At 43.5% G+C, this 24,596-nt stretch overlaps 1 protein-coding gene across 1 annotated transcript in view; it reads right to left on the bottom strand.

Moving 5' to 3' along the window:
* Window positions 1–24,596, bottom strand: part of SLC25A13 (solute carrier family 25 member 13) — a 153,941-nt gene that overhangs the window by 118,429 nt on the left and 10,916 nt on the right. Inside the window, exon 2 of the mRNA XM_074984705.1 lies at window positions 1,897–1,950. Within this exon, the coding sequence (XP_074840806.1) occupies window positions 1,897–1,950 (54 nt within the window). The remainder of the gene's footprint in view (window positions 1–1,896; window positions 1,951–24,596) is intronic.

The following is a 24,596-nucleotide window of genomic DNA, read 5'->3' as shown; positions in this document are numbered from 1 at the left end:
GCTCATGACGGAAACAAGGTTGGGCAGAATTTATTACAGTATTAGATCTTTGTCATTCAATGCCTTTGTGAAAGATAAAATACGAGAAATCACTCCACTGTGCCACATTCACTACTTTCACCATCTAAACTGAGGGGAAACGGTCCTCCATATCCACACCCTCCATGCTCTTTACACATTCCTACTGTTCTCCATAGGAAAGTGCAATCTATACACTGGTATATCCAGTGCACTATTAAGTGCCATGGGTGCTATTGTGTTTAAAAAAATTATGGTAATTGCAGTCTATGACTGCAATTCAGTAAGACACAAGCACATACTTAACATTAAGCATATGAGAAGTCAACGAATGAAATCAGTGATATAAATCTCAATGATTCAGGGCTTTCCTGGATCAGGGACTAAAGGAAAAAGGTAGCGTATTTCATGATCTCATTTTTCAGAGCCCCTTTTTACTGAGAAGCAATCAGCAGTGCCGCCTAAATTCTGTTACACCACATCTCAGTTATCAATTTTTCAAGCCTTGCACGATTTCTTCTTTTATAGAAATCTTGCTATATTCCTGTAGCCACATCAGATCAACTGATGGAACTTCTCATAAGAGAACTATTTTACTCTTTACATTTAAATTAGGCTTAGAAAGAGTTAAACTTTGAAAGACAGGCTTCCATCAGTATAAACAGAACATTTACAGTAGAACCTCAGGTTTACAGACACTTTGGAAATGGAAGTTGCCCAGAACTCTGAAATGGTTGCAGCTCTGGCTCTAGCAGTTTACGCTCCAGATCAGGCTCCACACGCAACTTCTTTCACTTGTGTCTCCCTCTTGACCAGGCTAAGTGGGTGAAAGCAGGACTTCCTGCTCCTGGCCAGGACAAGGGAGGTGAAAACAGCACCTGTGGCTTACAAGAAGCAGTGCAGACCCCACTGTGGGCCCTCCTCCACCAGCCTGTGGGATCTCACACTTCTTCCCGTGAATCTCAGCATCTTCACTTCCTAACTGTAGGTGGGAGCCCCATGTTTGTGTGTGGGGTGGGAGAGGGGTCTCGGCTACTGCCTCATTGGTTACTCTCGGTTTCACACAGCATTCGGTCTATTGGTCAGTCTAACTTTGGTTTTCATATATTTGAGGGTCTATTGTAAGCACCATCGACTATACATTAAAGCCATGATATTTCAGAAGTGCAGACACATGAAAGCAGAAGCATAATGAAGCCGCTTGCAAATCTGATTCTTAATAACACTTTCCCAAATAAAATCCTAAGCCTGAAGTAGTAGAAATGGAGCTACACCACAATCAAATGCTGCTCATTTTGGAATCATAAACCAAAGAAACGTACATTTTCAGTTAAAACACACGGCTTAAGGAGAGAGGAAAAAAGTGGTTTTTCTAGGATTCCAAGCACCATTTCTTAAGCTCTTGGGGGAAGAAGATCACTGCTCCTGCAAATATTTCCACGGCAACCCACAAAGGGATGCACAGGTAACATGAAACTGACTAGGAGAGCAATCCTGCCTGCACCTCTAGGGAAGCAGATACAAAGGTGCAACATCACAGAGGGTCACGAACAACCTACTCAACTGTCTAATAGCAACATAACTTCACCAATATTTTTGCCACATGTAGGAACAGTTTTGAAACTCCCTTTCCTTTTTCAGAACACTTTCTTTCCAAGACATTAATATTTTCCTGAGCCAATACAATCACTCAAGAAAGTATTTGATTTCTTGGTGAGCATTGTTCAATTTTGATAGTTGTGTTTAAGTCTAACATGGTAATAATACAGTGAATGATTAATGGTTGAAAAAGCTATCAAGAGTTGAATGCTACAATAACGGAGCAAAAGATATGAAAATTTTAGTCTGAAAGGATAAAAATATTTACTTTATACATACCTTCAAAAATATTGTTTTCAATTCAGCTGGATCAGCTCTCTTGGTTAGAGCCACCTACAAGTAAATACGTTAACATTAATAGGCATATTTTACACAAAAGATGTCAAAATGTCATTTAAAAAGGAAGAATTCAAACAACAGAATTAATTATGGAAATAAAATGTTCACCTTAGGTAAATTAGCAACTGATTAAGTTGGTCACATTTACGCCCTTAACATTTACTCCAACTTATTCAACATTTTGTCTGTATATGTTTCTCGTATGCATTCTTCCAATCCTAAAGCTGCATTAAGTGGCACATCTGCCAAAGTACCAAATCACTGCAAAGTACTAACATGCTATAACTAAGCATTTATACCAGGCTTATCACATAGTTTTTCCCACCTACTGCATCTAGGATCTCAGGATTTCAGTGTACGTTACACTTTACACAGATGAATTAAAAAGCTTACTCCAGGAAACACAGTAACTAATGGAAGGATCAGGATTAGAAGTCAAATCTTTTGTCCTAATCTTCTGCTATAATCATATACCAGGCTGGAATTTCTACCTTTTAGTCCCATCATTTGAAAATACATGGTCTTGTAACTGAGTTTGTAATACCACACCACACCTAAACTTGTATTTAAGATTTCATTGCACAAAACACAGCTAGCTTATGAAGAAGAAAATTTGAATGTCCATGAATTGTCATTAGTACCAGCAAAATAAGTTAATAGTAAATCTTTTTTAAGAAGGTATAAACGCTCAGTATGGAAACAGACATTTGGGACAATCCCTATTGTCGTTCTCCATTTCTACCTAGCCAGTGGCATCTGCTGTCTTTCCAACTGTCTCACTCTTTCTTTGGCAGTGAATGAATGTAGCCCTTCAACGTGTGCCTTCCAGGTCTTTTGCTCCTCCTCCACAGATTTTTAGCCACAGTAAGTACCATCATAATAAGCATGATGTGAGGGTTAAATCAAAATGTAACCTTCATCTATACCCTGTAAAACATACTCAAAGCACAGTTAACTTGGAACACCATTACTAAGAACCCTAATTATTCAAATATTTTTGGGTGTTGGGGGTGTGTTTGAGAGAGTCAGGAGGGGGTTGAAAGTGTATCAGTCCACTGTTTAAGCAGAGCACTCACCCACCCAAAGGCTTGTTCACACAGCAGCAGCTGCTGGCAGCTCCCACTCTGACCCAGAGGCAGCAGCAGGCCAGACAGTATCCCTGTTTCCCACCCCACTCAGCAGAGATCAGGTGCACAACAATTCAACATCAGCCTCCCTCCCTCAGCTCGGCACAGCAGACAGGACACTCCCAACCTGGAGCAATTTGGCCAGGAGCAGTTCAAAGGCAAGAGGGGCAGGAGAAGGGCTAGGAGCAGGGCAGCTGCAGCCAGCAGGAAAGGAAGAACATCCATCTCAGGAGGCTTCTCCCTGAGCACTGTGACCTGGTCTGCGGCCCAGCCCAACCCAGCCCATGCACGCCAGGCCCTGCTCCTGACCCAACAGCAGACAGGCACTCCCCGGTTTCCTGGTAAGTAGCAACTGGCTACACAGATGGGAGAGGGGAACACCCTACCATCAGCCCCCCACCCCACACACAGCCCCACTCTGCACTGGAAATAGGTATCAGGCTTCTAATCCAGAGCAATTTGGGCACGGGCAACAGTAGGAGGGGCACAAAGCCCAGAAGGCACATAGTGGCATCCCTCTTGAGCAACACACACTGATGTTACTTTTAAGGACCGTTAATTGCACATTAATTGATTGAGTTAAAGGCATGTGTTAACTGTGATTAATTGGCAGCCCTACTTTGGACAGATCCATTAATTATGGATTAAAGAAAAACATGAATGGATAGCAAGTAAAATCTTGTGAAGTTAAAAACAGATTATTTGGAAACTACATGGTAAATTACTGCTCCTCAGCACATACCCAAATAGCAAATGTTTAACCAAACCACCTCTCCAGCTCCGCTGTTACCATGGATCCTGCCCATGGGGGTCTTAGTGTGGTGAGGAATGGGGAGGGGGCCAAACCTCAGCTAGAAGCAAGTGTGGGAAACTCTAACAAGAAATTTTTCTTAATTATGTTGGATTATGAAAAAAATGAAAACTTATCAAAAACAAACTTCCTAGTTTAAAAAAAAAAAACCCTGAGTATTTCAAAATGTAGAATGGCTCCAGTGATTAGTTTGCATCATCAGACAAAATAACCAATAGGATAAATACAAGTACTGGCCACTGTAACTGCAGACACAATTTTTCTTACGGGGCCTAAAGAGACACCACCATTCAGACTCGCATTTGTCTTTGCACCGACGCAGGATTCCACTTGCATGGAGACACCTGCAGAATCAAGAGCTAAGATTTTAACTACTTAAATTACTTTACTTTGAATTATGCAGCAGAACCAGCATTATGGACACCTCAGGAATGGAAGATGTCTGTAATTCTGAAATGGCCCATAACTGCACAAGAAATTAGGGACTTCAGTGTAGGAGCTGGGGGTCGGCGCTGTGAGGCTGGTAAGGAATTGGGGTTTCTGACCCTGGGGGCTGTCAGGGCTCCCAACCAGGGGCCCAGTGCTTCTGCCCCTGGGAGTATCAAGTCTCAGTATTTTGGACCTGGGGAAGCATTGTAACTTGGGGCTTAAGCCTCACAGAGGGGCTTGGAGCCTGAGCCCCGCGGCTGTCATGGTTTCAGGGAGCAAAGCTTGGGCTTTAACTCTGGGTAGAGTGTTGGGCTGAAACCAGCACTCACCTCACAGCTTAAGCCCCAATACCCAGCACCCCACCCACCAGTACAAGAACAGAGTCAAAGGGCTGAAGCCCCAAGCCCCAGAACTTCCCCAGGTCTCAAACCCCCTCCCTCCACCATCCTGCCTCTGCAGTCTCAATGCAGGGCAGTATTTGCTTTTTGGGGTTCCCACCCCACCTGCGCTGCCATCTGAGTGAAATCTTCCAGTTTCACAGGGTGTCCGTCCAGCAGACTGTTAGTCCATAACACTGGGATTTGTATCTTTGCAGTTCTACCATATTCTACCATAAACCAGCTCTGAATTCTTCTCTTCATGCCCTAAAATTTAAAACATCCTTTCTGAATAAAATTTCTGAGAGGTTTTGCATCTCACATTTCGTGAGTGTCTTCTCCAATAAATTTTTATTTAAGGACAAACTGAATTGGATTCAGTAACTTTGTGTGACCAATGCGCCCAGACCCAAGGAAGAAAAATAAACTGACCTCTGATTTCAAGGGACAGAATCAAGAAGTGAGTTCACAGGTTGAACACTTTGGCCTTAACCCAAAAGCTTAACTAATCAAGTGAGAGTTTCACCATAGAGAATGGGCTCTGATCTGACCCTTGCTTAAAAATAACAACTGTACGTACCTCTGTGAAAATCACAGGCTATGTCTACACAAGACTATTTTTCCAACAAAACCGAGCTCGTTGGAAAAAACCCGAAGAGCATCTACTTGCAAAATGCACATTGTTGACAGACTGTTGACAAAACCTGGCACAACCACCAGCAGCCTTGTGTCTCTCCACATTGAGGAGTAACGTCTTTGTTGACAGTTTCCTGTTGACAAACGAGCAGTGTAGACGCACCATGCCCCCGTACTCCCCCCCACCCCACCCCTTTTTTTTTTTTTTTTTTTTTTGACAGACAGGTCTTCTGGTTCCCCAGGCAAACCTGTTTGCGGAGCTTCCGGTCGACTGTTCTGTTGAAAGAGGGGCAAGCAGTGTGGTTACTCTCTGTTGACAGAACAGGCTGCTCTTTCGATACGCTTTTACGTGTAGATGCAATCTGGCCACAGAAGTTTTGCCAGGAAATCCCTTCTGACAGTCGCCTCTGCAGACAGATGCTTCTCATGTAGATGCAGCCTATGGATAAGCTTGTATGGACACAAATACAAGATCTGAAGGGTCTGAGAACCTTGCGAGAGGTTAGAATAGGGTTTAACCACTGGAAAATGCATAACTTGTTCTATTTAGCCTTGCTTAGAAAACAAGCCTTGTAAGTTTACTTACTGTAAAACTAGCTTGGTGGGAGGTTAACAACACTTGATAGGTTTGCTTCCAAAAGTCACCCTGACTATACGAACAATTGTGGAGCTGAGGGTCTGAAAACATGAATAAACTATCATCTTTTATTAAGATGGTTTATTTATTTTACAGCCTATGGTAAGAGTCCCTGTACGCTCAACAAGTATCAGAAAGGTAGCCGTGTTAGTCTGTATGCTCAACAGTAAGCTAGATCTCAGTTCCATACAAAGATCTCCCGATTTGTGCAGCCTGTCTGTGCTGAATTCTGTGGTTATTACAAGCAATTTAAAAACCTATTGACTATAAAATGAATAAGTCAGTACAACAATTTATGCATCATTAATTTTATCTTTAAATTCAGTTTTACGCTGCACTCACATTACCAATTTGTGGAAAAAATATACTGGTAGAAACTGTTGGGTAAAGTTGTTGGGGGAAGAGATAAGAACTGGTAAGATTTGATGGATACACAGGGTGGCTCACACAGATTCAATTTCAATGGCATTAACAATTTTGAGAACCCTAGCACAGATGGCTCTCTAATGCCAGCAGCCACTTTTCAGTATTATATTGATTAGATTTGCTCAGAGCAGATTTCACTGACAGTCCTGAAGAAGGCAGCTGGAGTTCACAAATCAAGCTATTATTAGTATTAAAAAAAAAAAAAAAAAAAAAAAAAAAAGTTATGGGCAGGTCACAGGCAATAACCAAAAAGTCACAGCCAATGAGCTATCCGTAACATTTACTAAAAATACTCCTAACCAAATCTTAGGTGCTAAGGACAGTGAGGTGCTCCCCAAGGATGCGGCTCCTCTGGGGGAGGGGAAACACATTCTGGGGCTCCACTGCTGCTGCTGAGAGGGGGGATCAGGAAAGGTACAATTCAGGTCATCATTGCTGCTCATGGACCACAGCTTTGGGGCAGTGCACAGGACCCGCTGCCTGATACTGCTCAAGTGGCCCCGAGCTCAGTCACACCTGCCACTGCAGAAGACCCAGAATCTGAGACTTATGTGACCTTCATAAAAGATTTGCAGTCTGAGGTGATGTCTACACTACAAAATAAATTCAAATTTATTAATATTCATATTGTAACTCTGGATTTTATAAATTCGAATTTCACTATCCTCACTTCCCACGTGCTCCTCACAAAGTCAACTTATTGTTTGCCAATTGACTGTGGCAGCATCAATTGTTGCAGCAGTGCATTGTGGGAACCCATCCCACAGTTCCGTCATCCCCATAGCATTCTGAGTATTTTTGCTGGTGTTTGACATCATCTTCCCACTCTGCATTGCCCTCATACCCCTCCCATGGTAGGCAAATGTCCATTAGTGGAAGGAAGGAACACTAGTACATCAACAAAGATCGACAAATGCACAGATATCTTTCTTCTAGAACTGATTTGCTTTCTTCAAGTGTAACTGTAACTGACATGAAAGATTTTATAAAAATTATCAGGTTTGTGTCTTATCAACTGGCCCTCCACTGATTGTCCCCTCTCCCTTGACTGCATCTGATCCCTGAAAATAACACAGGGACAATGAAAAGCATGAAGAAAAAGTAGACAGTAAAGATTTTGGGGAAAAAAGTTGCTGAGGAGAGGGTATTTGGCTTCTCAGTCCATTATACAGCTTCTGTGCAGAGTCTGTATTCTCATCTGGGCCTCCGCCCACTCTTCCCTGCATGAAGGGGTCCAAAGTTAGAAGAAAGGGGATAGAAAAGCTAGGGAAAAAAGATTTTTGGCTTCCCTCTTCACTACACAGGCACTGCCAAACAGGGGGTGGGGGGGTGGGAGGGAGGGATGGGGCTTGCCAAATTTCATTGCCATTGTGGGATGGTTTGGTATTTGGGAGGCTGAATGGCCAGTTGACATGGGCTCAGAAAATCTTTTTTGGCTGTGGGGTCCATGGCTCAAGGGCCGCTTGAACCATTCTCCCTGGGTGGCAGACAGGCCCCACAATTTGTAGTCACCGGGGGAGACGTCTCCCCGACAGCAGCTAGCCCCCTGGGTCCTTGTTGGGGGGCCGTGGAGGGTTTCAGTGGCAGACCAATTGAAGCAATCTCCCTAGATGGCTGCCAGTCAGCAAAAATCTTAGCTGCCTGCAAGGGGGGTGGGGGAGACTTCTGCCAGCAGCAGCAATGCCCCAAAAATCTTAGCTGAAGAGGAGGGAGACTTCCCCCCAGACAGCTGAAAGCCACCAAAAATCTTTCCTGCCGTTAGCGCCCTAACAAAGCACTATCCAGGACATGGTGCTGCCTGGCAGCATGATCAGCACTGAACGGCAGGAACGCTCTTTTACCGGGTTGGGGGCTACCCATGTGATGTGGTTGAATGCAGGAAAGACCCTGACTATGTGGCACTTGTGGGGGGAGGGGAAGGCACACACAAATATAAACCGCTGAGAAAAAATTTCTTGGCCTCTTATGCAAGCATGACCCCCACAACTGCCTTGTTGCCACACGATGTGGCGGGGCAGCAGCCGGCATCTGACAACGCAAAAAAAGTGTAGTTATAGAACCACAAACACTGTGCTGGGGCTATCTGTAGTGCGTAGATGCACTCACATCACTAATAGCAAAGATAGACAGACATTTCTCAGGCTCTCATTCAAACATGACCACACAACCAAAGGCTTCCTGACCCTGATTTAAAATTCATGGTCTCCTTGTTACCTAAAACCTGTGCACCTGGAGAGCAGCAGCCAGAACAGAGCCCTGAGGGACACTGCGGGTTACATACAGGACACCTCTGGAGGCTAATAAGTTCGATTTTAAGATGTGGCACTTCCACAATGGCCTTTATTCGAACTTTTAAACTTGAATTTGATGCCACACCCATCCAGTTTCAACGAGGTTATGATATTGATGTTAGTGCTCTCTAAAACAAGCTAACGGTATTTACAGTGAAGACAGTCACATGGTAATATCGAGCTAACTGCCTTACATTCAAATTTATCTCATGTAGACGTAGCCCCATTCATTAGTCACCCATAAAAGCCAGCAGATCACTGGAGCTGTTGCCAGATGAGTTGAACCAGTGTTAGCAATATATTTATTTATTCATTTGTACCCTAACCCAGACAAGGCTCAGCAAATATATTGGCCTCATCTACATCACTAAAATTACCTGTTGCAGATAATGACTGCCCTTGCGGAAAGGGTCTTGAATCTTGCACACACATTTCTCAATCATGCTGAAAAACTGCTGCATTCCAGGTATGCCAGTGTGACAGCTAACGTGTTGGCTGACACTGAAGAGTGAACCAAATACCTCCACACCTACAACACAAGCTCTTAAAACTTATGCTAAAGAGGTAAGAATCCCGAAGTAGCAACTGTAAGAACTCATATCCTCTCTTCATGACCACAGAGGGGGACTTGTGACACACATTTCACTAGTAGGCTACAGTAGCAATTACGTAGGTTTTTTGAACTACTGAGGGTGGACTAGGAGAGTCTTGCCTAAAATCGCTGTCAGCCAACAGGGTAGTTTCCCTAGCACAGATTTTACTAGTACTGCTTCTACTCGGGTTCTGCGCTGGTCAATTTCCCTGCTTCCCTGGGTGGCAAGGGGCTGGCCGTGGCTCCCAGCTGCCCACCATTCACAGGAGCTGGGAAACTCAGCAGCACAGGTCCGTTTCCCCACTCCTCTAAGTGGCAGGGAGCTAGTGCCTGGCTCTCAGCTGCCCGCCATGTGTGGAGCCAAGAAACTGACCAGCACTGCTATGCAGGTCAGTTCCCCAGCTCCCATGAGTGGCAGGCAGCCTGGAGCCAGGCACCAGCTCCCCACCACTCAGTCACATTAACCTAAGATATGCACAAGTTGAGTGCACATATCTCGGGGTTCTACTGTATTTATTAAGGACTGTCTCGTATTTACTTGCACTGAGGCTTTTGAACGATTGAGTTTGTAACTGAATTTGGAAAATGGCTCTTGTAACTATTTCAGCTGCAGACCCTTGCCTCAGATCTACCTTACTGGACACTTACACGTTACTTTTGATCTTGTTTTTACAGCCCTGCAAGTCTATAGATATCCACTTTATATCTATGGATGTCGTCTGTGGATCACAGATCAGATTTGGATACAGATTTTATTTCCACACAAGGCTCCACCTATTTTCAAAGTTCCAAAGTTGAGGGAGCAGGTTTGTTTATAAGCTGCCTCCTTGCTCAAAAATTTCAATATTCACAACATATGCCTGACAGGTCATAATTTAGCTTAAAGGCAATATGTGGAAGCACACATATAGGCAGCCAACCAAATAAATGTAAATACACTTTGGAAAACTGTAATTTTAAATCTTTACTAACATTATTTGTCCAATGTCCTGAATTACACATGTAGTTGAGGAAGAATCATGTACATGTCCTAAGTTAAAAAACCTACAGAATTTAAGTTCCCTAACAATGAGTGTAGATATTATTCAACCATGTAAACAAACTCAGCTACTAAATGACCATTTTTTCCCACATTCTTTTCCTTAGAGACCTGGAAAACAAAGAGGATGAGCTGCAGTCATATGGTAAGGAAGGCAGAGGTCTGTATATGTATCCCCATGCAGCAGAACTGCATCTGCTATAAGGGAAAAGAAATAATGAAAAAACCAACACAATGGGCACATCTATGCTAGGAACTAACTTTGAAGTAGCCAGCAGAGAGTCTACATGCATTTTCCCTTACTTCAAAGTTAATTTTGAAGTAGGGAGCCCAACTTTGAAGTCCTTACTCCATTCCCGGGAATGGAGTCGTGCCCGACTTTGAAGTTTAACTTCAAAGTAGGGTGTGTGTAAATGCTCTACTTTTAAGTTGCTTTTTTTGAAGTTGTACTTCGAAGTAAGCAACTTTGAAGTTATTTTTGCAGTGTAGACACAACCCATGTCACTTTACAATCAAAGGAAGCGTTGGCAGTTGTAAGCAGCAACAACGCAGAGTAGGTCCAAAAGTCACCGTACAGCACCACTGTGGACACTAGCATACTACAGCTCATTAAATACTACACTGAGCAACTGGAGAGCCATGTCTAGCTTTTTGGGGAACTGGGAGCATTTAATTTTTTCCTATCCCTTCAGTACCAAAACGTTCTGCCTCTCCAGCTGCCATTCCTTCTGATGTATCATCCAGCACAATCCAGGTTCTATTAATCCAGTGACTTCACCCATCTTTTGTCTACATCATATTTCCAATATATGCTCACCATTGTATCACATTTTTATTCTGATTCTCCTAATGTCTCAGATTCCCCAGTGCACACAGGTCTGAAGTTTTCTGTTCAGGGTATGCATAGTCATTATTTTTTCCACAAAAAGCTAGTTTTCTAAAGCCATGTGTCTGTTGCTGGTCTTTCCCAATGAAAATTAATGAACCAGAGTTTGCTGATTATAGACTGGTTAACTCCATAAAAAAGGATTATCAAATCTGCCATAAATACATGTATTTATATCATATCCAAACAACTATGAGAACCAACAGCAACGACGGTCAAAACTGAAAAATTTTCAACCCGTAGATATTTGAAAGTAAAGAAATGCTCTCCCCCTACACATCCCCATGAAAGAGCAGAATAATGGCACAAGCATCCATGTCTACCACAACAGCATTCCTTGCACTTGCAGAAATGGAGATTTAACCTCATCTGCTCATCCAGGTCAAAGTGCTAAAATGCGTTTGGTGGCTTACACAACTCACTATGTAATTCACTCCCTTTTGCTTTCCACTTGTCTTGTGCAACATACACCCCACTGCAACACTTGAGCAGAAAAGTGCCTCCTTCTGCCTGCATACATACAAGAATTTGTTTAAAATTTTAACATGTATTTTGCCTGGTCTGTTAATGTTAACAAGAAGCTAGTATCTCCTCTCCAGTAGGATCTAGCATTTATATGACAGGTATGTAACAGCCAAACATGCTCTGTAAAGATCTACTCTGCAAACAGGAAAGTGTCGCTCATGCTCAAATCCTGTTATAAATAGGGAATGTTGTTAATGGCAAGGACACCTAATAACAAGACTTTATTACATAGCTTACTCTCCATGCAGTCTCAACTGGTGACATCCTCCACAGCATGGCTACGTCTACACTAGCCCAAAACTTCAAAATGACCATGCAAATGGCCATTTCGAAGTTTACTAATGAAGTGCCAAAATACATATTCAGCACCTTATTAGCATGCCGGCAGCCACGGCACTTCGAAATTGCCACGGCTTGCTGCCGCACGGCTCGTCCAGATAGGGCTCCTTTTCGACAGGACCCCAGCAACTTCACAATCCCCTTATTCCTATCTGCTGTTAGGAATATGGGGATTTCGAAGTTGCCAGCGTCCTGTTGAAAAGGAGCCCCATCTGGACAAGCCGCAACAATTTCGAAGTGCCGGGGCTGCCAGCATGCTAATGAGGTGCTGAATATGTATTTTGGCACTTCATTAGTAAACTTCGAAATGGCCATAGGGTTTTCGGCTAGTATAGACACAGCCCATGTGAAGGATACAACTTACATACACAAAGCAACAGATGGTCTCTTGCTCACAGAGGGTGCATCCTTCTTTTGATATCCTTTTGCTGAATGGTTAAACTTCAGCTATAGACTCAATTGCTATCTCACTTGGAATTTGGAAATACTACAAAATAATCACCTTTAACCTAGGTCAACAACACTACACCCTTCCACTAGTGAGCAGAATTCTATTCCAAGCATAAAAGAATGAAAGTCAGACAGACATGGTCCTCTGTTTTTCTGAGCTCACACAGAATCAACAATTTTCAGCAATTTTATTAAACTGACTAGGAACTGTTGTATCTATACACAGACTTCAATACTACTATGCAACATAGGGACTACACAAAACACTACAGCTACTTCTACACTAGCCCCCCTTTCAAATCGGTGATACTAATGAGACACTTTGGAATATTCCAATGAGGCATTGCAATGAATATGCAGTGCCTCATTAGCATAATGGTGGCCACAGCTCTTCAAAAGTACCGCTTTTGACTGCATGCGGCTTGTCTACACGGGGTCCTATTCTAAGGGACCCCACACACTTCAAAATCCCCTTATTTAAATTTAGTAATAGGAATAAAGAGATTTCAAAGTGTGCGGGGTCCTTTAGGAAAGGACTCCATGTAGACGACCCAGGCACGATCGAAAGCAGCACTTTCAAAGTGCCACGGCCGCAATTATGCTAATGAAGTACTGAATATTCATTGCAGCATGCCATTAGCATCCCCCTTTCAAAAGGGGGGGCCTCATGTAGACATAGACTATGCAATAGCCATGCAGAAAAGCTGTCGTGTTATCTGCCTACACTGTAGTGAAACTTGTAAACAAAAGGGCTGTAATGTGTCATGTAACACACCAGCAGGCCTGTCTGCAAGCCTAAAGGCCTTAAAGAGCACCCTGAAGGTCTCAGAGAGCAAAAGTAGACACTTCCGTTCCTGGAGTACAACCAAGTTCCCATCCCTATGGTATAGCCTTAGGTCCCGCAAACACACACCAGATAGCCATATCAGCCCTGACACCTTCATTTGAGCTACAAACCAAGAGACAGGATAATCTTGGCTTCAGCCTCATGTGAACATTAGAAGTGGCACTGAGTCAGTATGTACACGTACACACACACACACACACACACACACACACACACACACACACACACACACACAAAAAGCTAAGGAGTAAAAATCACTGTAAGGTCCCGGCCCTAGCTGAGTTTCACTGGGGACTTTCAGCCTCAGGGGTGCCTTGGGCCTCCCCCAGCTGGAGCCATGTCTGCCCCAGCCCTGATGTGTGGCACTTCGGTGCAGGGACTCCCCACGACAGAAGGGACATAAGCATTCCAAAACCCCTCTTCTCTGGTGGAGTACATTGTCCTGTTGTGCTTTTTGCTCTCTAATGTGTATCCTGTGTACCTGTAGTAACTTGAAGTAGCTAAACTTAATAAAGCTTAATCCCTAATTGGCTCTCTGTTGGCTTTGGCCTTGTGAGTTGACATAATGCAGTTTCAAAGTATCAAAAGTGTTTCTATGACATGACTTGTTAACTCTTCTTCAAACTCCTCTAGGGAGGGAGCTAAACTGCAATACTTGATCTGAACTGCCTAGCAACAAGATTTGTAGGCATTTCCTCATATATGAGCAGCCCTGTGGAATGATGACCACAGAATAATATAGGGCAAGAGGAAAATATTAATAATCAAAAAAGAGCCAATGTACGGTTACCAAAAAGTCATTCTAACACTAGAATTCAAGCACTCAAAATACCATAATGATAGGCATCCAATACTTGTACAGCAAATAGAAAAGTCATCTGCACCACACGGTCATAAGAATAACTATCATAAATCTTTACATCTGATATCATAGTCGTGAATAAGCAGCAGAAGTAAACGGGCTATAGAAAAAATTCCTATACATTAGCGTCTCAACTAATAACTGCGTGACAGGAATGGCACAGAAATAACTGACAGGCAATGTATTTTGTTTCAGCGTTGTTTTCTTTTTTTGACTGAGCACAAAAGTTCGTTTTTAAAGATCCTATTTATAATCAAATCTATCTATTCAAGTCTATTCAAAATGATACACACCTCAGTAGCTCAGAATTGGGGAGGGTGTGTGAGTGGGCATGAATCCATATGTATGCATGAATCCATTTCTATGATCTTAGAAAGAACAAAAGACAACTGCATAATGGAAGCAGACAGCATCACACACAAGTAACAATGTTATTGTGCATTATAAATGGTACGAATAAAAGAAAATCCTAAGTCTTGGAGTCAGAAACCTTTACTTCACGCTGAAAGAACACTGGTATCCCAAAAGAGGGACTAGAAACATGTAGAGAAGAAGCAGAGACCAAGAATACGGATTTCTGTAACTATTTCAAAGCACCAGGGTAACTTTAAATCTTAAAGACGACATTTTCAGAGGGCAGAGTCTCACTTGCATAAGCAGTTAGAAAAGGTTGATATTTAGCAATCTACTGAACACATTTCCACCCGAAATCAAAGTAACTCCATGCTGAAATGTAGCTGTGCAAGTGTGCTTTTTTTTTTTTTTAAACATGTAGATTGTGAGTCTCATGGAACTCAATTTGAGCCCAAGCACAAACTTAAACAACAAACTTAAACTGTTTCCACACCACCCAGGAAACAGGACAACTACAATGTAAATGGATCAGGATGGGGTACACCTCAGACACTAAGTGTATTTATTCTCATTCTTATGTACATACATACCAGATGGGCATGTAGGTACACGACCTTCACATGACAATGGGGGAAGGGAGGCAATGAAGAGAGAGAAAGTCTGAGCTATCAGGGAGAGTGCTTGGAAATAGCTTGCAATCTCAAGGCAAAAAACAGATGGTTAGGGTCTTCAGAGAACAGCACCAACAGGAGTTATTGAGGTATGAAAGGACATGGTCCCACCCCAGTCAGATAGGGGTTAGAGATCCTTTTGAGCACAAGGAAGTTGGTGCACCTGTGAGGAATGTTTTAACTGGAGAGGGACAACTCCTTCAGAGGAAGGGCCGAAGCCTAGTGCAGAGTGGCAGAACTGAAAAACAGAGCTTCCTAGCCCTATATCCAGACAGCTGCTGAAAAATCCCTGACACCTGACTCTTCACAGAGCCCACAGTGCTCAGCCCGGGCCTCTCAGACATTCAGGGAGCTAGAAACTCAGCCCCTCTACAGAGCCCGTTTACCAGTTACTTTGCACTATTCTGCGGGTTGCAGGAATATTTTGTTTGCCTTTTTTCCACCTGGCCCTGCAGTCGGATTCTGAAGGTGGGAGCTGCCGCCACAAGACCTAAAGCAGAAAGGCTGCATCCCACACTCCAAAATCAATGCTACAGCAATGCTTCCATCCAAAGCTCGACGGTGGGAATCAGTGTTCCCTGTAAGCTGAGTGCTTGGGCGGCCATTCAGGAGAGAGTCAGGCGCCTCCCAGCTGATTAGCCTTGAAGCAAATAACAAAATGAATTCTGCCCATGGATGGAAAAGCATTAAGAGGGAACACTAGTGGCTATAAGGGAAGTGCCCCTCAGGGTACAATCTGTGACAGGAAATAGCAACAATCTCTGAGCTGACAGGATGCAAGACCAGTGACAACCAAAGCTATGGAAGAGTAAATTATAACTCTCCAGACTCTGCAGAAAATCTAGAAGACACACACAATAGGAGTTATGGAATTTCTACCTGGAAAGCGCTGGAAAATAAAATTTTAAAAATCTATTTAGAAACCATTCTGTTTGCAGCTCTTTTTCTCCTCTGCATGTTGATTTTTTTCAGTGTATCTGTATAATATACATCCACTTTCTTAAAACAGTAATTTAGTTTTAATGCTTACGTTTCAGTATTTTTATAGCATCAACTAATCCTTATGGAAACTGATAAACATTTTGATTTAAAATCGGAAATGACGCAAGAAAAAAATCCTTCTGAACTTGTTTACATGCCAATATTTTTAGTTGTTAAGAATGATAAAGCAGAACTAAATCATTTTTATGTGCTGTGTTGTGAGCAGAGTATCAATGTAAAACCTGAAGTATTGGTTTAGTGGACAAGGAATGGCTTGAGATCCTGGAGAAATTCTAGTGAAACTGTGTTTGGTTCTCTTTTAACTCTCATTTACCAAAAAAGTTCTTCTGGTTTCCTCCTTGGACATTCTGACATGATTGTAATGTCAAGAAACTTCTCATCTGTGCCACTACATTCCATACTAGCATACTTAATCAAGTAGCCATTCTACAAAAAATGTTTACCACAAGATTACGGAAGATGACATCTGAGTTGGAATTCATTTACAAATTTGACACATATAACCTAGGCCTGAAGAGAGATCTTAATTATCTTATGGATTACAAGTGAAATTTCCCCACCTTTGATATTCACAAGAATGGGACACATCCTACTTAATTTGCTTCATTAACTGGTCCTACTAGTGATATTCTTCTCCTCCCCCCTTCCTTCCCCATCCCCAACTCCTGCCCCAGACAAATAAACCCTGGATTCTATTTTTTCCTCTTCTACTCATCTGAAGAAATGGGCTTTACCCACAAAAGCTTATGACCTAATTAATTTGTTAGACTCCAACATGCTACAGGACTTCTTGTTATTTGTGAAGCTACAAAGTAAAACACAGCTACCCCTCTGAGACCAGATATCTGAAGATTTTTCTAATGTGACTCTAAGTCCCCTGCCCATCACACAATTAGAATCAACCAAAGTATTCTTATATATGGGAATCATTTTCTAATGACTTTTCACACACTGTGCCACGTCTGAAAATTCCTACTGCATGAGATGTGTTAAAATAAGTTATATAAACCTGACACCTGTTAATTACAGAATTAAAGCCTACAATAATAAAAAGCATGGCCCAAAGGTTTCAGCAATGATGTAATGAGGTAAGTGCACAAATGGATCACATTTCTTAGACTGAATAAAAACCAGAGTGATAATAATAATGAACAGCCTGCAGCTGTGTTTAGCAGTATGTCTTTGGGTTACACTATATGCCACCGTAGGTTTGTGAACTCCAAACTAGAGCAACACATGGATTTTGGACATTTGGGGGTCAATCACTCTGATGGGCAGGCTAGTTTAAAGAGAGCTTATTATGATGAAGTATAAGTCAAACTTCATAAACAACCACAGCATCCCAAAAAATGTACCCACTGCCCCAAAACTATTGCACTTCCACTAAATATAAGGACTCAGACTGGGCTAGAGTAGAAAGCAGTCACTTTTCTTTCTTTTTACTTCAATGGTGCAACAGCACCTGGCAACTTGACACTATAACTTCCCCCAGAGGAAGAGTATTTGATAGCCTACCCACTAAGCATTCCTTTGCTGCAGAGGTAGGGAATCTGCAGCCTGTGGTTTGCCTCGATCCAACTTGCAAGGCTTGGGGCACCTCCCTTCCCTCGCAGTGACATGAACCAGCACGGGCACTCTACCCATGTGTAAAGCACCAGTGCAGGGGCAACAACACTGGCTTCCTGTGTGGGGCAGAGGGGAAGCCCTGAGCCTTACAGGCTCAATCAAGGCAAGCTGGGCTAGATCTGATCTGCAGGCACAGAGGAGGAAGCACCTCTACATGCTAGCACTGCCAGCAAGCACTGCCCCATCACTCTCACTGGCCAGAAACTGCAGCCAATGGGAGTGGTGGGGGCAGTCCCTGCCTGCAGGAAGCACTTCCCTGCAGCATGCAGAACTGTGTAGAACCACCTGGTCCCTCACCCCCCAGGGAGCTGCATCAGGTAGATGCCCCTATACCCTGCCCTCTCCTGCTCTGCCCCTCGCACTCCCAACTCACTCCTGCACCTTCCACAAAAAACTACTAGCCCCAGGCCCCCAAAAGAGTTAAGCCTTGAGCCTTGGCACCTCCCCTGACCCCATGTGGGGCTGGAGCTTGAGCAGAGTAAGGTGAACGTTTCTTTTCCCTGATTCTCAGTTGGGGACCATATTTGTGAGGGTTTTTTCCTCCTCCTTTTCACATGTGGACCAGGTCAGTGAAGGATACAAGGTATTTTCGCTTCTCATGTGCAGCCTCCCACCCCTCCCCCACTGATTTTACTGCAGGTCAGTGGCCTCCAACCAAAAAGAGAAGGTTGCCCACCTTTCCTTTATTGGATACCAAGAAAAATGTACGCCTTGTAGGGAAAAGAAGCTCTACTGGGTAAATTGGTTAGAAAGTTGGGGCAGGACAGCAGCTGATAAAGGTCACAGTCTCCTTCTTCTATATAATGGACAGTGACCACTTAGTCAGGACTATCCTTAATACGTTACCTGCCTGCAACCAAAGGTCCCATCCATAAACACCCTGAACAAAGAAGCCAAGAAAAATCTCACGAATTTAAATACAGTAGAGCTTTGATTTACAGGAAGGTTCCGTTCCCAAGCACACTTGCATATATGGAATTTTGCCTAAGTTGCAGGAAGGGGTTCCCCCAGCGTAATGCATGTTTTGCAGCCAGAGAAGCAGCAGGAGCCCCTGCAGCTCCTTTTGGAAGGTAAGTCCTGGGGTTGGGAGAGGCACAGTTGGGGAGGGTTAAGCCTGGAGGTGGTTTGGGGCTGTGGGAGTGGGCAGGGGAGGAGGAAAGGGCTGTAGGGGAGGTTGGGGCTGGAGTTGAGCCAGAGCCACATGGGGGGGTGGAATTGACTGGGGTGGGGGGGTTGAGATAGAGACATGCGAGGGGGTGGTGAGACAGAACCGTGGCCTAGGAGATCGAGCCAGATCTGCACGTGAGGGGTGGTAAGCCAGCGCCAGAGCCAGAGCCAGAGCCACACACAGATAGCGAGCAGTGCTGGGGGGCTAAGCCAGGGCGGAGCAAGATTCTGAACTGCACTTTGAGGGTTTACTAAAGTCTACAGTGAGAAGCTGACACAAATGTTGGAGACTTTAGGAAACATTCAGTGGAAGTCTCACGTGAACTAAACAGAATACGCATTGCCTACCATCAAAAGCTCACACTGCATTTCTATCTGCTGTTGCATATGGACGCCACACAAAGCCTTTATATGTCACTTTTGCCCATTCTATCAGATATTGTCAGTCATCACTGGAAAGATTACATGAAGTTACATAAATACAGAAAAAGTTTGAGAAATTGGTCAAGTATGAAAAAAAGCAGGAAGAATTTTAAGAAAAACAGTTCCTCTGTTAGAATAGGCAAATAACTGCATCGATTAGAGTGGGAGGAAGAAAGGCATTTACAGACTGGATACAACAACTATTTAAAGCTGGAGCCATGTCACCAATTCTCTCCCTATAATACAGTAGACTCTCAAGTTACGCAAGGGTTCCATTCCACACACCCTCGCGTAACCTGGATTTTGTGTAAGTGGGGTCTGGTTTTTCCCCCAGCGGAACACACGTTCTGCAGCCAGGGAAGCAGCAGAAAGGTTAAGTCCTGGAGTTGGGGGGGCCAGTTGGGGAGGGTTAAGCCTGGCGGTGGGTTGGAGCTGTGAGAGGGAGGTGGGGGGAGCTAAGCCTGGGGTGGGTTAGGGCTGCAGGGGGTCAAGGGATGGAGTTGAGCCGGAGCCCTGCTCAAGTGGTGAGCCAGGTTGCGGGGGATTTGAACTGGGGCTGCACAGGGTGTGGCGGGGGTGGGGTTGAACAGGGCGGGAGGATTGAACCAGGGCCATGCATGGGGGGTTGAACTGGAGTGGGTCGTAAGGGGTGGTGAGCTGGAGCCAGAGCCAGAGCTGGGCATTAGGGTGGGGGCTGAGCCGGCAGGGAAGTTGAGCCGAAATTGTGCCTAATGGGTGTTGAGCTAGAGCCAGAAGCAGGGGTGGGGGGTGAGCTAGAGCCACACACAGGTGGCGAGCCGAGGCCGTGAGGAGGTTGAGCCAGGGCTGGGAGGGAAGCGAGTTAAACACAACTGGAAATCACGCATTTCCAGGGTTTACTGTAGGAATCGGGGGTCAGCCACGTAAGAGCAGGGTCGCATATTCTAGGTTCGCATACTCTCAGACCTCACTGTACATAGTACACAAAATCCACATATCAGATACAAGCCCCATTAAAGAAAGTGTTAAGTATATACTTAACAGCTTCTAAATGGGAGTTTACAATTAGAATGTGTTCAACGAAGAGATGCCATTTTAGAACCAAACTCAGAAGTGATGTAAACAATGGTGTGTGTATATATGTGTGTAACACTATACAAACCAGTCTAAAGTATTTAACAAAAAAAATGTACATAACCCCAACTTTCCCTCTGTCTGACCTTCTTAAACTCACCATTGGTTGCCCACCAACTACACATCCAATTCTTCACCACATCAAACTGTACAGTACATCAACCTAGATTCACCTATGCTGGATAACTGATAATTCAACTTTCACCATAACTCAGTCATCTCTGAATTTGACCCCTTTTCTCATAACTAAGCATTTCATGCTTTTCTAACAGACTGTCTAAGGGTGTAGAATTTTTTTTAAATACTAGGTGGCAGAACACAATGATAAAAAATTCAGGTCAAAGAACCAAGTGTAAGCCTCTGCACACTGTTTGGGCTCTGGCATAACCACTACTGAAAAAATCCAAGGAATCCACTTTGAATTTTCAGGATTTTGTCTGTTTCAAAAATCTTCATGCTACTTGATTTGTTTATTAGTCACTGTTTCAGACTGAAATGAAACCCAGTTGCAGAAAAGCATTTAAAAGTCTTGACAGAACACAGATCAGTCTGCTAAAGAAAAAGTGTGCTGGAATACAGTACAGCCTCTCTAATGCTTGCAATTCAGTCAATGGCTGATGGGGCTGCTCAGGACTGATTCTACATGCAGTACGCCATGTATACATAAACCAGTGCCTGTTGTGAAGAAATTGGAAACACTGACTAGGAGCAATATCACAATATTTTAAACAGTGTTTGAAATAAATAGGAATCCAATTTTCCTGTTCCTGAAGGCATGAGTCCAGATATAATAAACGCATCACATACGAGTGCACTCTTCTAAAAAAGCTTCCTCTAGTGACAGAATGAAACAATAAATGAGAAAAATACAAAGTAATATTCAGACATGAGTTTCAAATTCTGATGCAGATTTTAACCCTGCCCATTGCCAAAAATAACCCTAAAAACTGCTTTAGGTTTTTACCTCACCATTCAACTCAAAAGTTAGAATTAATTCCCTAGAACTAACCATTATACAGCAATAAACTGACAACTAAAACAAAGTCACTTTCTATTTATAAGTGTCTAGAAACTGTGCTCACCTAGCCATTTAACAGTACTTTCCCTATTAGATGAGGGTTGCTGTTTTTGACTTTTCATTAATTCTCTTGATTATTAAGCACTTAATATAGATGCTTCATAAGAGCTCTAACTTATAATTATGAAAAATGCCTCAAAATGCTGATGTTCCTTGCTAACCACAAGTCCTATCCAATTCATTAATGAGATTTTTCTTAAACTAGATTTTAACTAATAGCTATAGAAAGTATTATTTCCATCTAGATACTTCCAGAACAAGCAGCAATATAAGCAAGTTCTGAATGCACAATTTGCATGTCAACCTCAATAAAACCGATCAAAAGTTCATATAAAAAAAAAAACAAAAAAAACTCACTATACATTTACAAATTGGCCCAACAACTTACCCTCAAAGCTGACATATGACCTAACAGGTCAGTTTAATTCTGTTCTACTTTGAAATCACAATACCTTGATCATGAAGAATTAAAAAGCCTTCAAGGTTTATCTTCCTAGCCAAATCCCCACCTTACCATTTGTCACTAATGTTTCACTTCATGTCCAAAATTTAAAATGCAAGCTATTCGGGACAGAAGCAACATATTTGTTTATTGCCTGTAAAGCATCTAGGACATGGGTACGTTATCAAAAAAAAAAAACACCACACAGTATGTTCTATATTTCTGATTTGGTAGAAGTAGTTGTTGACAATTACCTGATACGCTGAGCATGCAGTAATACAGCTGCCTTGTTCTGCAGAATATAAGATTTTCCATTTTTAAAAGTGGCACATCACTAGCTGTTATGGTGGCTAACATAGCCGCAAAGCCAGTGAAAGTTTCTGTGATCTGCCCAATTCATCTCAACGTGAGCTACATCAGATGCCCATGATAATACTTTAAGCCAGTGTTTCCCGAACTTTTCAGCAGCACAACACACAGTTCCACAGCACACCCACCGCTTTTAGCTGAATCAATTGCTCATAAATGTCACATTTACTTACATTTACTCTGGTTACAGTCTTACCTTACCAGAGAGATTTGCAACACGGTAGTAAAGTGTTTCCCAAATGGTGATCCGTGGAACGCTGGTGTTCCACAAAATGAAAATAAGGGTTCCACAAAAAAGTTACATTACAGTAGATGACTCTTCTGTGGTTCCCTGTCCTGCTGCCACCGAAACAGCAGAAATGTAATTGGTTTAACAGCCGGCAGAGAGGCAGGAGGGATCCAGCTGTTAAACCAACTGAATTTATTTCCCGTGTTTCAGCAATGGCAGGGAAGAGAGCCACAGAGAGCCTCTCACTCACCCCACTACTGAAGCGGCCACACCCCTCCAGTGGGCGTGGCTCAGCTCGCCCCCGTGGATGGAACACTTCCACGCCAGCCTTCTTTCCACTGGGTGCACGTGGCCACCCAGCATAGGATCCCCAGCCAGTACCACAGATGGGTTAGTCCCAGGGGTCGGTTTGGGGTTGATGTGGGTTAACCCTGGGGATGGTGGAAGGGGTTGGAGCAGAGAGGATTAAGCCCGAGGATGGTGGGGCAGGTTTGCAGGATAGGGTCGTAAAGCTTGGGAGCCCACAGGGGTAGAGCCTGGGAATGCAGGTCCGCAAAATTCTTTCAAGTTTAAAAGAGTTCCATGGCCAGAAATATTGGGAAACACTGCAGTGGTGCATACAACAAGCTCAACAAGGATCAAATGCATTAATGTTTCAAATCCACCACAGAATACATCATCTTTGACAGTGTGTACAAACATTTCCCAAATCTGATCAACTCAACTGTTTCTAACTATTCATGGCCCCAAATCTTCTCCACATGCAACATTCAGTTCAGGAATCTGGATTCTGCCTTTCTACATTACAAACTTCATATTTGTAACAACAGTATTTTAAAAGTATAACTTTAAATAACGGAACCAATAAATAATTGAAATTCAATGCACCAGAGCAAAATGCAAAGGAAATAGCAACTTATAGGGTTAGCGGGAAGCCTAGGCCTGCCAGTGTGCAAAAAGGTAAGCAAGTGGAGCGGCAGCTAGAAAGAGCAGGCTCCCCTCCTTGCTAGAACTGGGATGCAGCATTTGAGCCACATCCCAGCTCCAACAGGCCACAGCAGGGAGAGGGGGCAGGTTCTCTGCCAGTCTGTTCAGGCCGCGAAGCAGCATGTTAGCTGCCTCCCAGCAGGAATGGGCTCCGGTGGGCGTCAACACTTCCCCAGTGGCAGCTCTGCAATCAGACGCTGTGGAGGGGGTAGATCGACCAACCCTGCACCAACTAGGACTCTGACATCCTTGCTGCTTGAGCCCCAGCTGGCACGCGTTCATCAGTTCCCACCCCCCAAGTGGCTCTGCAAAGAGCTGCAGTGAGGGGAAATTAAAGTTTCCAGGCACACTTGGACAGTTCTCACAGCACAATGGCTGAAAACCACTGCCTTCAACTGCCAGCAATAGGAACTCATGGCTCATCACAACATCCAAGAGAAGGGGAAGGGACTCGTATTATGAGGCTCTGAACTATCTTCTGCAAGTGATAGGGCATTCTGACACCACCAGTGAGCAAATCTAGGAGAAAACGGCAACTTCTCCCCCCCGCCCCACATCCAGTTGAAGAGTCAAGCACCAGGAGACCAGCAATGCTTAGTGAGATATGTGAACTCCCTTTCAGGTTGCACCAACTCAAGCAGCACTTGTACCACTAAGGGAAAGTCAATCCAGAGGAGTTGAGAGAACACGCACCCATATCCTGAACATCTGCACAATTCACTGACAGCAGCAGCTTATGTGGCTGGCACTTATTTTGTGGGGAAAACTCCACTCCCCTCAAATCTGAGCTCTCTCCTTGCCCCTTTTACCTTTTAAAATGTAGAAAAGTGACTAAAAATTGTCATGTGGGGAAGATGCATAGCAAATACAGTATATTGAGTTTACAAACACAGATGTTATTCTAA

This window comes from Carettochelys insculpta, chromosome 2, assembly GCF_033958435.1.
Source record: "Carettochelys insculpta isolate YL-2023 chromosome 2, ASM3395843v1, whole genome shotgun sequence".
In the NCBI taxonomy this organism is placed as follows: domain Eukaryota; kingdom Metazoa; phylum Chordata; order Testudines; family Carettochelyidae; genus Carettochelys; species Carettochelys insculpta.
Note: the sequence above shows the minus strand (reverse complement) of the source record. Positions and strands in the feature narration are given on the sequence as shown.